Consider the following 17,282-nt stretch of genomic DNA (forward strand, 5'->3'; position numbering starts at 1 on the left):
ACTCAGTATCACACAGAATAAATATGGAACTCCTTCCAGAGATTTTTTTTTTCATAGAGAGCAAAACATACGCTCAGTGGAAGGAATAAATGGCAAAATTTCACACAGAGAAACTCCACAAGTTCTGGTGGTAAGAATGATACTTTGTGCCAACATAACCTGACTTAGTCACCAGTCCATAAGGTCCTGCTGGCATCCTGCCCCACAACATTTCTCTACATCCAGCTAAATGACTCGACATCCACCTTCCATCACACCAGCCAAGGAAGGAGAGGATTTTCATCTTCCGTAAGATATAAACTCTGTTTTGAAGATAGCAAAACTGAGGTGCAGAAAATCTCAGCGAAACATCTCGGGTCAAAGTGTTCTAAAAACCTAGTGTCTAGAGAGCCAATTAAGATAGGAGGGTGAGAGGGTTCTTTTTCCAGAATACTAATCTCGGGTGAGGTAATGGCTCAGTAAGTAAGTTATTGTCATGTAAGCATAAGAGCCTGAGTTCAATACCCAGAACCCATGTTTAAAAAAAAAAAATTCAGGCATAATGGCATGCATGTATAATACCAGTCCTGGAAAGGAAGAGACAGGTGGGTTACTGTGGCTCACTGGCCAACCTGCCTAGTCTACTCAGTGAGCTCAGCCCAAGGAGAGATACTGTCTCAAAAAACAAGGATTGGCTCCTGAGAAATGAAACCAGGGTTTACCTCTGGCCTACACATACATGCATGCACAAAAGCACACACAGCCACCCCATCCACATGTATGCATATGAGCGCGCGCGCACAAACACACACACACACACACACACACACACACACACACACACACACACATATATACACAAAAAATGTTAATTATGCTAGTAAGTAAAAAATTTAATATGCTTATGCATATTGAACATGATCTTAATTGTAATAAAAAATGGAGGATTAAAAGAAAAGCACAAATTTGAAGACTGGCATATAAATCTGAAAGAAACTATTCCAAAACAGTAACTAACCATAACCAGAGACAGGCATTATTTCTTAATGCAAGTTTTCTTAATATTTGTCAAAATCTTCATAAATCACTCACTTCATGACACAGAACTCCAAGAACACATTACAGAGAATATTTAACCCTGCTTACCCTAGTAGGCATCTGCATGAAAGAACATTCGTAAGAAGGGCGGGAAATGGCATACGTACCCACCAGCTGTGGGAGAGAAGATGCCTCCCGGTCCAGCATGATGGATCCTTTCTCCATACACGTCCTCAGCTCAAACAAGCTATGCAGGGACAGCGTGGCCACATGGGGTTTGCTCCATCGCTCCCCACCCTGCTCCACTTTTTCTTCAAACTTAATCCACCTAGGAAGAAGTGATGAGTAAGACAATTAAAAGAACTGCGACCTTCCCTGAAGGTCATACCAATCCCTGCCCATGCCCCAGACCAGCACTTGCATAATATCCCCTCTCGTGCAATCTTTTTTTTAAAGATTTATTTATATATTATGTATACAGCACGTATGACCAGAAGAGGGCACCAGACCTTATTTCAGATGGTTGTGAGCCACCATGTGGGTGCTGAGAATTGAACTCAGGACCTCTGGAAGAGCAGTCAGTGCTCTTAACCTCTGAGCCATCTCTCTAGCCCTCGTGCAATCTTAATAGTCTTTATTGTGTCATCAACCCTATCATCTTCAGGAACACATAATCCCAAGAGCACTCCTTCTCTGAAGAAAAACTGGACCAGAAGAACTCAAAGCATCCACCTCCACCCCACCCCCCCCCCCGTGTAACCATGAAATCCCTAGGAATGGTTATATAGGTGATTTTTAGATGAGAAAAACATATGTCTCAAAAGTCTCTGTGTAGGTCCAGCCTGTAATTATAAATCTAGCACCGCTATGGATAGTCTGTCGTGAACTTACAAGGCAGGTTTGTGTAAGATGGAGGAGCAGCAATGAACCAATATTCATCTCAAATGGAAAATGCCCAGTTGTTGATGCTTAACGAGGACTAGGCTTTGTCATGTCTTCGTTGGATGCCCCTGTCTCAGCGGGCCTATGTCACTGTTACTGGGAAGCTAATTGTGACCTTCACCCTTGAAGGCAGGCTCCCCATGTTTAAAATGAGCAAGTCCAGTGGACCACAAACTCACTGTGATGATAATGCATCCTCTAGTAACCTTTGCATCAGGACAAACAGCCCTCATCCACAGCTTCTGCTTTCTAAGACATGCAGACATTTTGAAAACAGAGAAAGCAAAGGCATTTGTTTTTTAAGTTCGAGGGGAAAAAAGAACACATCTGGAAGCCTTTATAATACATGTATCATATCACACAGTACTCTCCTAAGTACTAAAGGAAATCAGATGCCTCACTACGGCTATCACCAACAATTTTCTGCCTTTCCCATCAAACCTCTGAACGATGTTGGACTGGTAACGATGGGGTTAAATTTTGTTTTTCTCCATTTTTCACCCAAGGGTTTAATGATTGAAAAACATTTTCCTAGAACAAGCTAAACACTCACCTAACTCACTGCAGATGAGAACAAAGGGCAGAGGTGAGAGGAAGCTCTGCAGAAGGTCTTATTTAAAGAGCTCCTGTCAACCCCCAGGGAGGGGACGAAACTCACCAAGAGGACCACAAGTGAAACACATCAAGAGATCAACCAGTGTTTAAGACTTTAGGATTTTCATCACACCCAACACCCATCTGACTCAGAAGTGTTTGACCATGTCCCTCCATACTCCTCCCAGTAAGCTCCTCAAGGCCAGGCAACCCCTATATGTCAATGGTAACTTCTGTCTCCAACCTCTCAATTATTAGAGTCTCCTTTACTCTGTGTATTAAAGCCACCCCCAAACAGCCATGTTTACCTTTCTACCTCGAGAGTTTAAAAGTTCTAGGGATTGGTCAGCTCTAAACCTATGTACATGTGAGCAAAGCTAAGTGGACTCAGTAGAATTACCATATACAGAAAAGGGTCATGAGGTTGAGAGGGAGAGAGGAGATTCCAGAAGAGTTGGAAGCAGGAAAGGGAAGGAGGGGTAGAAATGATGTAAATATAGTACTTGAGTATAAAATTCTCAAAATAATAAAAAGAAACTTAAAAACAGTTTAAAATCCAGCAACACCACCAAAGAGATTCTACATCTTCAAAACTGGACTCAGTTTATTTCTATAGAAGTAGTTGAAACACATTTCAAAACAGAATGAGAAACATCTATTATGCCCCTCCCCAAGTGTGTTATGTGTGCAAAGTGACATATGTTCTTCCTCTTTGGCTGGAATTATTTCCAGAGAAATAGAAGGAGCTAGGAGAAAATGACAATATTACATCACATATTAACAGTATTTTATGGCTACAACCAAAATAATAATAAGCAATTAAGGTAACTGGGTTACTTCAAAAAAAATCATATGATTATTATGATGCTGTTAACTTTGAGGAACATCTTTTCCTACTTGCTCACTTAATCTTTAAGCATGCTATGATAGTTGTTATATGAGCCATTTTATTATATGTGTATTATTTTTTAGCTTAAGATCAATATTGACAAGGTAGAAGTGTCCACAGCACATGTATCAGGTCAGTGCTACCCAGAAATATGCCATCTGTGGGAAACACAGTGAGTACATACTTTGTACTCCTAAGAGTATTTTCACCAGTTGAGAGAATCTTTGATCACAGAATTTAAGCTCCAGATAAATGACAGGGGCCAACTAGACACTGTGCTGTGTAATGTTTTAAACGGGCTTCATTTCCCCCTGATCTTTCTTAACTGAGTTCTCCCCCATCGATGCTATCAATCTGCATTGCTAACCTTGTACCCCAAAAGAGAACTAGCCCTGACTTGTCTATGGCTGTGGTTGTCATCTGCCACTAGCCTTGATACAGCCTGAGTGTTGAGTTCTTTAAAATGTCTATGCTGAAATCTTGGAGACTGGAATTTTTTGTTTGTTTGTTTGTGCATGTGGTGTGGTGTGGTGTGGTGTGGTGTGGTGTGGTGTGGTGTGGTGTGGTGTGGTGTGGGGTAGCATTTGAATCCTCTAAAATTTTTACGTTGGGCTGATGAAATGGTTCAGCCAGTAAAAGCACTTGCTGTGCTATACTAATATCTTGAACTTGATGCCCTAGAACCCTTGGTGGCAGGTGAAAACCAGCTCACAAAAATTATCCTGATTCCACACAAACCATCTCTCTCTCCATCTCTCTCTCTCTCTCTCTCTCTCTCTCTCTCTCTCTCTCTCTCTCTCTCTCTCACACACACACACACACACACACACACACACACACATAAAATATAATATAAATAAGTAAATAAATAAATATTTTAATTATATGTTGAAATTTGGGGGATTTGGTTTTCAGGGTAGTTGCTGTTGTTGGGTTGGGTTTTTGAGACATTCTGACTATAGTCCAGGCTAGCCTTAACTCATGGCAACCATCCTGCCTCAGTCTCCCAAGTGCTGGGGTTATAGAGCCATCACCCCCAGTTTTATATGCTGAAATTCTAGTACCCTGGGTGGGGCCTTTTGCAACTAGAATGTGCCATCAAGAGTACCTGGGCCCCATCACACACCAAATCTGTAAAGTCCTAATCTTAGGCTTCACACACTCCGGAACAATGAGGAATAAGTTTCTAATATGTGTAAGGTATTTGGTCTAAGGTATTCTTCTGCCACTGCAGCCTGAACAGGCTAAGACAATCCTCACTTAACTGAGCACAATAATGGTAATAAGCCTTTCAAAATGGAACCAACTTCCCTGGCTCTCCTATGGCCTGTCCTTTATTTACTCCTCTCTGCAACTTATATTGCAGGTAACTGACTGACTTAAAGCAGAAACCAGAGAAAGTTCTGCAAGAGCAATGAGAAATCACAAATTCCAGCTAGGCTGGACTTTCAGAAGAGTCCTCTCAACCAATCACACCAACCCTGCAGGTCAAGATTACCATGAGGAAAGGATGTAAAGTCTTACAATTAGCCCACTGTTTACGCTTCTATTCCTAAAGGACCTATACCATCTCATGGCTCATTTTAGCATCTCTTTCACATCAGCTTCCATAAATATTGAATGCTGTGATGATGGTATATCACATAGCTGACAGCATACAGGAACTGGTGCAATGCCTATCAAATGAATCTACTGCTCTAATGCTCAAGGGATGGTCATACCAATTTGACCATTTAAATTGACTGGAAATAGTTTCATCCCAGAAAGCATTCATGCTAGGTCTATCTGCCTCACACATCAAGGACAAACTTGAAAAACAAAGAGCCAACACTCCTCAATTCAAATCAACATCCATTAAAAAGAAGTCTAAGGCAGAGAGACCAAAGTTCAGACTATCCGAGCACCAGACATTTTGCAAAGGTGCTTTAGACCCATGTAATTATGTTTTTAAAAAACAGACACTTTCACCGTGGCATGTACTGAAAGCCACCATCTACCCTCCACAATCACTATGAATAGCCACACAGTTGTAATGGGTTTCTAGCTTTTTTTTCCTCTTGTTTTAGTACGTGACACGTACAGAAAAATTAATTTTAGAAGTTGGCTTTTTAAATGCGTGCAATTACAAAACTGTTGTGCCCTTAGAAGAGCAGTTTATGAAGTGAATTTTATTTATTCTAAGGTCTTAGAAAAATAATGATAAAGTACTCTTCAGTTTAATATACTTTGAGTGGCTGCCAACCAAAGCGCATTTCACTCATTTGTTGAAGAAACAGAAGGCCCACTGGGAATCACCGAATTTTGCAACTTTCCAATCATATGATTAAATATAATTAAGTAAAGACAGGACCTCTAACTTTAAAACCCGCCAGTTTCATAGTGGAAAATCCTCATGACCTTTGCACTAGAATATAATCCAACTGTGTAAAACTACTGATGTAATCATAATGAATTTCTTGCTAATTAAAAAATGCTTCATCACACATAAAAGAAGCCAATGCTAGTATGTACCTGGGATAAATGCTATTTTAAGGAGAATTCATAAATTTCTAGATCAACTGTGGAAAGTATTGCATATAATTATCTAAATATAATGATATCTAATTACATAGGTGATTAGATTCCCCAAATCATCCTCTTATTACAGAAAAAAATAAATTCAGTCCAATAAGGAATTTCTCAGAGTCATCTGCTATAGAAAGTCAGAGAATTATAAGCTATGGAGATGGCAAACTCACAGTGTAAGGTGTATGCTGCTGTTCTGTGACCATGACCTTAAAAGAGGTTCCCCAGAGGTGAGCTGGGTCAGCATGCCCAAAAGAAACACAAATAAACACTAGTTTGCATTGTGTTCCTGGACATGACACACCGATGCCCTTTTCCTCTGTTGGCTAATGTTCCTGAGAACTTGTGACGGTTTTCTTTTTGACCAGGTTTGGCAATGCGGATCGGATTACACGGACTGGGTGATCTTTAACATATGCTCATGCCGTACTGGTGATGTTCAGCACTGGCCATTGAAAACTCACTGAGGACAAACTGAAAATGAAGAACCACTTTGGAAGCACTAATCCTGACTCAAATGAGGAAGTGGAAGAAGAAAGAAAAGTCCATCCTGTCCTTGTGACTTCGGCCATCATAAAGCAAGACCAGAAGCTATTCCTTAATTGGTCTACTTTTGTACCTATGGACTGATTCAAAGGGGTTCCTTCCTGATATTTGTTTTGATTTCTGTTTTGTTTTATTTTGTTTTGTGGCAGGATCTCATTTATTCCAGGCTGGCCTCAAACTCATTATGTAGATATGAATTTCTGGTTGTCTTGACTCTACCTTTTCAGTACTAGGGTTATAGTCATGGACCACTGAGCCCAGTATACTTTGACGGATTTTTAAGAAGGGGTACAGGCTTCCTCACCATTTCAAGTGATTCCATCTTAATTGCTGCAGTCGTACTGAATGTTACTTTTTTCTAATGACCACACATTCTGAAAGAAGACTTTTAAGACTAACACTGTATCTCCATCCGTCAAACATACTTTTCAAGGATGAGAAGTATTCCCTTTGCACACCCTTCAGCTTGTATGCTATTTTGAAAAAGTCACTGGAAATTTCAAAGTTCTACCTCCCTTCTAGGAAAAGACAAAATGGGGGGAGGGGGGAGGAAGACAACGGAGCTGGCTGCCACTTTAAATCCCACATTAGTAAAGGCTTCTCTTGCTGTTAATAACTACTCTAATCTCTCAGACTCAAAAAGGCCATCTTTTCTATTACTGAAAAAAAAACAACTGTCATTATTTGAGGAATAGAACCAACCTAAAATTCCTAAAGTGACTCAAATCATAATCATGCCAAAACTTGCCACAGAATACTCTTAGTTAAATAAAACCATTAGCCAACTGAAAAGTACAAACCCTTAAAGAGGGAAAAAGACATCTGTTCTGTGGCCCACACCAGAAACTACATCGAGTTTGAAAAGTCTGGAGAGTGAGCACTCTTTGAAATAAAACTGTCTGCCAGCCATCAGTGCTTGGTGGGGTGCAGGTAACTCAGCAGTGAGGCCCTTGTTTAACATGTGTGAGACACTGGGTTCCCAGCACCCTACCACACACAGCCCAAACAAAATCTCTATCAACTGGAATTTTCAGAGGAAAGAAAAAAAGTGTCAAACATATTTGTTAGCCAGAAAAAAAAATTCATGCCACATCATCACATATGAAATGACTCTCTTCTAGGCACTTAAATTTTATTCATCTGGGAGGTCTGAGGCCTTTTAATAGGGGTTTGGAAATTTTTTTGTGGCTGGAAAATGCACATCACAAATGGAAGTCAAACATCACTACAAAAGCATTCTGACGCAGTGTATGTCACAAGAAGTAGATTACTGGCCATCTAAATATCCCCAGAAGCATAATCACTGCCAAACCTCTCCACAGAATTCAGATGGGACAGCACACTGAGAATCAAGATTTCATTTCTCTACACATTTACTCTGTCACACCCTGATACTTGAGTATGGCTAGGCAGCAGATATTTCTAGGCATAAGGATCACTGCCCTCTCAGAGATTTAGCTCTATCAGGAAGACAAAATAACAAGGTAGATAATATGCTAAATATTAAGAAGCACAAAGTTCAAAAATATAATAGAGGACCTGGGATAGGCGTTTCAACTCAAAAGTCAGGCAATACATGAGTAACAACCCAAAGGAGGTAAGCAAGCGAGTCAGGTAGAGAGCTGAGTACAAAGAGGTGGTAAGTCCAGAGTCCCTCAGAGAGAAGTACAGTTGGCCATCGGGGCTCCGATAGGCTGAACTAGAGGGAAAGAGATGGGGCTATTTGAGCAACACAGGGTAGTTAGTTTATAAACAAAATAAAGGCATGTATAAGAAGACCAACTAACTGAAGGATTTTTGCAGAGCCAGAAATAGGCCTGAAACAGTACTGAACAGGAAATGTGGTGAGATGCTAAAATACCTGAGAGTATTTCAGAGGGTGAAATCAAAATTGCCAATTGATCAGAAAGCAAGTGTAAGTAAGGTAGGAGACAAAGAAGACCCTGGTGTTCTGGCTGAAGCAGCCAAGAGAATGAAGTTATGTATTGAGATGGAGAAATCTGTAGGAGGAGCAGGTCTCAATGTATTAATGATATGACTGCTAATTTCCCTCCAATTACTCAATGCCAATTAAATAAGGAAGGAAGTCTAGAGATATAAATGCAGGTGCCATCAGCATATTGACGAAACAGCTTGAAATGTGAAACACAGGACCTCTCCTGAGCTTTAGCATTGATGTGCTGGGTCCCTTTAGTCGGTTAGACCACAGCAGAAAGAGATGATAGCTATTATGTTCAAAACACTTATTTTCTATTAAAATGCAACTATATACAAGTATGGAAATGTCATAATGAACACTCTTAATTTGTATGTTAACTAAAAATATAAATAAATAAATAAATAAATAAATAAATGAATGAATGAATGAATAAATAAATAAATAAAAGGTATTTTTAGAGCAATTGGTTCTCCACTAGTCAAATATTCAACACATATTGATGAGCAAAGCAAGCATTTCAAGGCTGTGGGAATACTGCAGTAAGAAGGACAGGGTGATCTATGATTGTGAATGAATTCATGTAATAAGGAAAGTGATATCAGAAATGCAATTAGAAATAATCGTAATGATTCCTAAATAGTAGAAATTATCCAAAGTTTTCTCCTGGACACCCTTCCTCTACAGAAGTATAGTTTCTCTAGGATTACATTACCAAAATGGAACATGGCTTGCCTAAAACATACTTTAAAGATAGTAAAGAAAGTAAGGCCATCTTGGTCTTTAGAATCCCATATGACCAAGCATCGTAACTCAATCCTGTAATCTCAGTACTGAATAAACTGAAGCAGGAGAATCACCATGAGTTCAAGGCCAGCCTGGGCTACAGAATTACATCTGACATCCTCCCTGGACCAAAATAAATCAAAAATGGAAATATCGTAACCATTTCATTCAACACCGAGTTGTCTACACGGTGAAATGTCATTTCTTAACTTTGCTGAGACCAGAGGTCATGTAAATTAATGGGTAGCCAATGTTTGACAAGAAACAAAAAAACAAAACCATCCCTGTGTTCTTGTCAATGATAACTAACAACAAATATTTCAACAGATAACAAAGCATCACAGGAGCCATTAGAGGCACTGCTGACTAAACCAACATACACGTTAGGAAAGAAATTTTAGAGCAAGGAAATAAGTGCGATGCTAGAGGAGAGGGCATGCGGCAAGACCCTCTCTTAGCAGACTAGGAAACTGAGGCTCAGGAAGACTACCAAACTGTGCTGGGCTGACTAATGAACAGCAAAGCCAACAGTAGACTAAGAGTTCTCAACCGTCAAGAGTGTGAGCCTCACTCCATAAAGAAAGAAAGAACAAATGGCTATTGGGAAAGAGCCTTTGCTCCAGCATCCCCCTTTTGGAGGATGCTTTATAGACTCGAAGTGCATCCTTGGGGTGCAGACTGATTTAGTCTGGAATATGTAGCTAAGTCTCCATGAAAGAAAATCTCTGACATGACTCCTAAAATCCAAGAAACGTGCAAAGTGTTGAACAATTTACAAATCATCTCTACACAAATATTCATGATATGATTATGCATGTCACATATTATATCTATATAGTGTATATTTTATATGTCTACATACATATCATATGTACTAAGTGCTCTTATTCACTCTATTAAGAAACAGGGTCATGTCCCTAATGGGACAGAGTATAGAATTAAACTGAGATATTGAACTTCCAAATTCAGATGAACTTTCTACTTGCTTTTGGCTGAATATTTAGAAGATAACAGGGCCTTTACTTGAAATTATACTTTAGAACCACAATTGTCTCCCCAGTACCCTTTCTATCTGGAAACACGCATTGTCACAGAAGATCACACAAGATGCATTTGCATGTAGAGTGTTTGTTGGCCACAGCCTTTGGGTGCTAGAGTTTATTAGCACCCTTATATTTTACCATTAAATAGCCTATAAATTGAGATTGCCTTCTTTATCAACAAAAGTCAATTCCTACAGCCCTGGTTAATAAAATATGCTCCAGCGGTGAATAAGAGCATCCTCATTAATGTACAAGGACAGAAGGAATAGAATTATCCACTTCTTAACCCAACATCACACCCCTCAGCCACCAGATGCTGAGGCTGGAGAAAGCAGCTCAAGGATCATCCACTTGCCCTGCACTTGCTTCCCCAGGCCAGCCCTGCCTTCTGCCAGCCATGGCTCACCTCGCTGTCTCCTTCCATTCCATCTCCTGTCCATCCACAGCCAGCAGCTCATCGAGTTCAGTGAAGAGCTGAGGAGGCGCTGGGCTGTCATCTTCCTCTCCCAAGATGAATCGGATGCGTTCTGCGGCAGGGGAGACTGCAGAAGTGAAAATACTGTGGTTAAACATTGGCTGGAAGACCCTCAGGAAAGTGGAGCTTCGAGCTCTTCCTCTCTCCCCAAGATTATTGGGCTTCCCTTCCACAATGTCAGTGGACATCCTTTATCTTCAACTTAAAGCCAGAGAGAAATCAAAGCCTCTCCCTATTCCTGTGAGCCAAACTGTATCTCAGTTCTCTACCCGTTTCAGCTGTCTAGTCTTGTGTGGTTTATGAGAAAGAACCTTGAGCCCTCAGATGAGCTGAGGTCCAACCTCATGACTTCCCCTCCTCTTCACTTATGACCTATCCAAAATTATGAGACAGAAATCATCTTGCACCAATCACTTCTTCCAGTAGCAGTGGGAGGGACAACCAAGCACCCCAATCCTGAGGTCCCTCAGGCCAACCACCTGCCCTCCCTCTGCCCTCGCAGGTCCCTCGCTGCCTGTGACTGGGTAACTGCAAAGTTGATGAAGGAATATTTAACAAGATGGGATCTCTGCTTTACAAAATGGCAGTATCTAAAAATGTTTAGTCACACTTCAATGCACTTGAAAAACAAGCCCAAGTAAAATATTGTACACCTGAGGGAGGAAAAAAAAAAGAAGAAGAACATTTTCCAACACACTTAGGCACATAATTGAATGGCCTACTAGCTCCTTTTGACCCTGTCTCCTGAATTCATGTAATGAAAAATTAACTAGAATTTCACCCAGATTGTGGGTTATTCTCTTAAAAGAGAAAGAAAGAGGAGCACTTGGAGGTCACATTACAAAACTAAGGCTCATATATACTTCCACAGGCCTGAGTAAAACCAAGAAGGGCAAATCCATGTAAAAGCAAACCTGATATATAGTATACACAGATGAGCGCGTGTGTGTGTGTGTGTGTGTGTGTGTGTGTGTGTGTGTGTGTCTATCTGCAGAAATGCACATGTCAAACAGCCTAGGAAAACATGTAAGTCCTTACTGTCTGAAACCTATAGAAATGAGGGATAGGCTACAATAGCTCCAACCAAAATATAATTACTACAAACAAATTTACAAATAGTCAATTCAGTAACAAAAGCTAATTATTAAATAAAATACATGCTTTATCCATTAAAATGGAAACGATGGAAAAAGAATGACACTGGCCAGTATTTAGGAGTCACACAATCACATCACCAGAATTTCATGCTGGTAGAACCATGCACAATATATTTTCTAAAGGAAAATTTGCAAGTATTTGAAAATGTTTTGAAAGTATATTTTTATAAACCAAAAGTTCTTTGCTAAAATTACTCATTTAAAAACATAAGTTATTTCAAACGTTTTAATATAAAATTGATTGCATTGTTCATAATTGAGAAAAATTTAAATCCTAAATATCAAGAAAAGAGGATGGGTTAAATAAAGCATGATACAAATATACAACAAAGTACCATGTAGACATAAACTATATTGTAGCAGGGGCTGGAGATGTGACTCCAGTACAGACTTCTTGCTTAGCATGCTCACAATCTACATTTCAATTCCTCTGCATTAGGGGGGAAAAAGTGAGGCTGGAGAGATAGTTCAAGGGCTCAAGTTGTAGTGATATATTGTGTACCCTAATAAATCTGCCTGAAGATCAGAGAACAAAACAAGCCACTAGATTAAACATAAATATCAGGCAGTGATAGCACACACTTTAATCTTAGCACTCAGGAGGCAGAGATCCATCTGGATCTCTGTGAGTTCAAAGTCACCCTGGACTACATGAGATTGATTGAGTCTAGGAGAGAAACAGCCAGGCAGTGGTGGCACACACCTTAATCCCAGTACTTGGGAAGCACAAATGCCTTTAATGGCTGGGCAGAGAAAAGTATATTAAATAAGGCATGAGGAGACAGGAACTAGAGGCCTTTTGGCTAGGGTCTTAGGGCTGAAGCCTTTAGGCTGAGAACCCCTTTCGGCTGAGAACTCAGAGACATTCAGTCAGAGGATTCGTGGAACTGGCAAGGTGAGATGTGACAGTGGCTTGTTCCTTTGTCTCCCTGATCTTTTGGTATTTACCCCAATATCTGGCTCTGGGTATTTTATTAAAAGACCTTCAGAAATTCAAGTTACATCAAGTTCTTGCTGCATAAGCATGAGGAACTGAGTTCCAACACCCATATAAAAAGCTGGGAGTGGTAGTACACATCAGTACCTTCAGTGCTGGTATGTGAAGATGGGCAAATATTGGGGGCAGGGGTTGCTGACTAACCCATCTACACAAAACAGAAAGGTTTGGTGAGACACCAAGTCTAAAAATATAAGATAGGATGGAGAAGCAGAGCTGGACAATGGTGGCACACGCCTTTAATCCAAGCACTCGTGAGGCAAAGGCAGGCAGATTTCTGAGTTCCACGCCAGCCTGGTATACAGAGAGAGTGCTAGAACAGCCAAGGCTACATGGAGAACCCGTCTTGAAAAAAGAAAAGAAAAGATGGAGAATCAGTTGAGGAAGGCAAGAGAAAAGAACAGATTTGATGTCCCATGAGATACACCACTGTGAGAAGACAAGCATTATTCACTAACCTAGTAAGATGTTATGAAGGAACAACCCACTACATTCTTGATGCTTCTAATGTTTTAAATTATTACAGACTAAATAAATATTAAAGTTTCCCCCTCCAATTTTCCAGTACCTTTAGAGCCAAAATTAAGAGATCTTAATGATTTGAAAATGTTTTAAGGGAAAATAGCCTTTCCCATAGATGCTGAGGGTGCTCTGGGCTCATTCCAGCTTGTCTGGTCATTGTGTTCAGGTGTGCAACACTGGGCCATTGTACAAGCACCACATCTATCTACAGGCATATTTACACTTAACAAGTATATGCTAAATGTTACAGGGGTTATGCCTAGCACTTGTTTTCTTCCATTTACTTTTTTTCTAAAGCATGAAGTATCTATTACTATTCCTGCATTAATTGGGCCAATGTTCACGGAGCACTGCCGGCCGGCTCTCTAAGAGGGTCTAGCTTCAGGCTCTACATATTAAACAGAACTCTGACAGAAAGAACCCTGTTCCCATCATGCACATAGAGGAAATAGACATCAGCTAAGCAACTGATTAATTTGTTAAGTAAATCAATAAGTTCACACATGAACCAAGAAAAAAATATTTGCTGAGTGTAAGTGTCTGCAGAAAATTAAATTAAGGCAATTGAATGCATATTGAGACAGAGTACAATGCCTTTGTTTTACTTCTACAATTAGAATAAAATGGCTTTGAATTTTCTCAATGTCTCAAGAAGAAATGTGTGTGTGTGTGTGTGTGTGTGTGTGTGTGTATAAAATGTCTTAACTTTTGTGTAAAATATTTATGATGCCTTTCTAATCACAAAATTGAAGGAGGTATATATCAAGAAGGCACAGTAAGCATGAAATGATGGGCAGAACTTGGAATGTGAACAGTACTCCTGAGGACCAGGATGTTCATACTACCAAACGTTTAGCCACCTTAATCAGCATGCTGCTTCTAGAACTGGCGATCAAAACCTGTTACTATCAATCAACATCAACAATTCCAAAGGCAGCCAAGAGTGGTGGCCCATGCCTTTAATGCCAGTACTCAGGAGGCAGAAGCAGGTGGATCTCTGTGAGTTCAAAGACAGCCTCATCTACAGAGTAATTTACAGGACAGCCAGAGCTACATAAGATGGTTTTTTGACAAGATCTCAAAAACAAACAAACAACAAACAAAATAACAAAGGCAGAAGGAGCATTTAGGAAGGGGAAGTCTAGATTTAGATAACTGATTAACTTTTTGTACCTTCCTAGAGATGGGAGGTAGGTTTGTCCTCACTTCTAGCACAGAATAATAAATGGGGCTTTTGTTTTGGTTTGGTTTGGCTTGGTTTTAGTGTAGATAACAGTCTACTACACTTAGGGTCACATTCCTGTATGGCACTTGTCCTCAGAACATGACTCTCTGGTCAGGCATTACCAGTGTAGGCAAACACCAATTTCTTCTAGCCAGCATCTCACGGAGGCCTCAGTAGAACGTCAGGAACAGTGTCACATACCCCCACATTAGTCTCTAGGTGCCATGACTAGGTGAACTTATTTGTTAAATACAGAGCTGGGAACAACCAGAATAATAAGCCTTTGGGGGGCAAAATACTAAAATTCTGTGTCATAAATTAGCATGTTGGGATAAGGAATAAGAGCAAGAAACAGCAACACACTGAAATACGAGTCCAGACTCTGGACCCAGACTACATGTGTTTGCTTCTCATCCTTCTTAGCTCTGGGACCTGAGGCATGTTTACTAATCTCTCTGTTTTTCAAATTCCTCACTTTGCAACATGGGATGAGGGTGATGATTATAGAGCCAAAGTTAGTCCTGACACTTGCCAATGCTACCAGTAAAAACAAAAACAAAACTACCATATTGATATGCCTTTGAGAGCCATGGCAAGTTGTAAATACATAAAGCAGCAAAGAAAGCTGCCAAAGGTATGCACGGTTTGTTTCAGTGAATCAAGAAACTTCAGGACTGGAACACAAAGTGGACCTGCCTTATCAAAAATGGGCACAGGGGGAATAATAAACCCTTTCATCCTGTTGGACCCAGGCAGAAGGTATGTCAGAACACTGTTCTGTATTCCATCCAAAGGAATTGTGATCCTAAATAATAACTAAAATAACGTCATCATCAAAGAGAATGTGAAGAGCAAACAGAGGTTCCCAGGGAGGAGGGAAGAAAAACTAACAAGCAGCTCGGTGGCTCGTCCTGGAGAAGTAAAATTGATGCTTCTTCTCAGTGTCAATTTTCCGCTAATTCTGTCTTTGGGTCAGAACACACGTTGGCCTCCTGAACAACTGCAGAATTTCCCAGCGGTTCCTACATCACTCTGTTTACATCTGACCAGAGCCTACATGCAGAATGACAAGCTGTCTATCAGTGTTAGTGGGAGACATGTGCTCCCAAGCTCTCTGTGACCAGAGGGCACACAAATACATGGCAGGAATGTCCCCCACACCATTGGTACCCATGACAGGCATCACCTGCTTATCAGCACATCCATTGCCGATGAGCCTGAAGGTCACCTTAGAGTTCATCTGGGCAGTCAGTGTGCACTTTCCTCTCTTAGTTTTCCAGTTAAGAGTTCTAACTTTATTATGTGGTGACTGGATGCTGACTGGATTTGAGGCCTGCTCCAGAGGAGGAAATTTCATGCATGATACTATAATCATGGTCAAAAGCCTGGCTGAGGAGGTATTCTTATTTGGCTAAATGGACATCTTGTTAAGTTGTCTGCTTATTTATTATTTTTATTTATGCTTACACAATAAGCATGGGCTACTCTCAACTGGATCAGAGAAGCTTCTTCTTTGCAGTGAGCAGTAGTCAGTGATGAGATGCAGAACTAGTCAAAATTCTGAGAGGAAGAGATTGAGTGCTCATCCCTAAATGACCATTCTTCTCAACACACCAGCACCACCATCACCATCACCACCATTACTATCACCAACAACAACATCACCACCATCACCATCATCACCAACACTACCATCACTACCACCTCCACCACTACCATCACCACCACCACCACCACCAATACCACAACCAACACCACCAACATAAACATTACCTGAACCACCAACACCACCATCACCATCATCATGACTCAGAAAACTTGAAGAAGAGGCAAAAAGGATCCAGGAATTCAAATGCCAATTCTGACTGTATATAAGATCACTAAGTTGTGTAGTACAGACAGACTTTGCATAGGTAAGAGACTTCGGGTCTGGATAATGTTGGTGTGTAAATTTTTTTATTTATTTCAAGGGTTGCATTCAAATACAACTTATAAAAATAAAAAATGAGTAATTGTCACATAATGAGGAGGAGTTCTGTGGAATGTAAACTTCTGGATTTGCCATTACACTCAAGAACTCCCACTGGCCTTGGTGTCCTGAACAAGACCAACCCAGCCGAGATTCCAGCATCAGCAGGGGACCCACCTCCTACTGAGGAGTTATTGGCAGTTGACAGCCAGTCAGAGAGAGAGAAAATCATTCTGTTTTGAATGCATACCACTGGCAGACTTCTCTCCTAGGCAGATTTCATATTCACTAGCAGATGCACCAGTGGAGGGCCCCTACCCAAACACACATGGACAGTGCTAATGGGACTTAGTGGATTCTATAAAAAGAAAGAAAAGCTATTAAGTTGGGAGGGTGCCATGTTGGGAGAAGTCAGGAGAAGCTGAAGGGGACAAATGAGGGGTGAATATGATCATGTTTCATTGGATATATTTATGAAATAATTCTCAAATATTGAGAAAAATTATTATTAGAAAGAAAATGTTATAAAAGTTAAAAAAATAAATAATTTTTAAATGAAGATATCCCACCAAAATGGCATAGCTGTGATGGAAACCTGTCACTTTGTAAGATAATTTCT

General features: G+C 40.3%; 1 protein-coding gene across 2 annotated transcripts in view; it reads right to left on the reverse strand.

The window, feature by feature from the left end:
• Positions 1–17,282, reverse strand: part of Slc4a4 (solute carrier family 4 member 4) — a 319,163-nt gene that overhangs the window by 184,376 nt on the left and 117,505 nt on the right. For both annotated transcript variants that reach the window (XM_036200218.1, XM_036200219.1), the window contains exons 4-5: positions 10,725–10,860; positions 1,185–1,345 (exon numbers count right to left, since the gene is read on the reverse strand). In XM_036200218.1, the coding sequence (XP_036056111.1) occupies positions 1,185–1,345; positions 10,725–10,860 (297 nt within the window). The remainder of the gene's footprint in view (positions 1–1,184; positions 1,346–10,724; positions 10,861–17,282) is intronic.

This window comes from Onychomys torridus, chromosome 10 (assembly GCF_903995425.1).
Source record: "Onychomys torridus chromosome 10, mOncTor1.1, whole genome shotgun sequence".
NCBI lineage: Eukaryota > Metazoa > Chordata > Mammalia > Rodentia > Cricetidae > Onychomys > Onychomys torridus.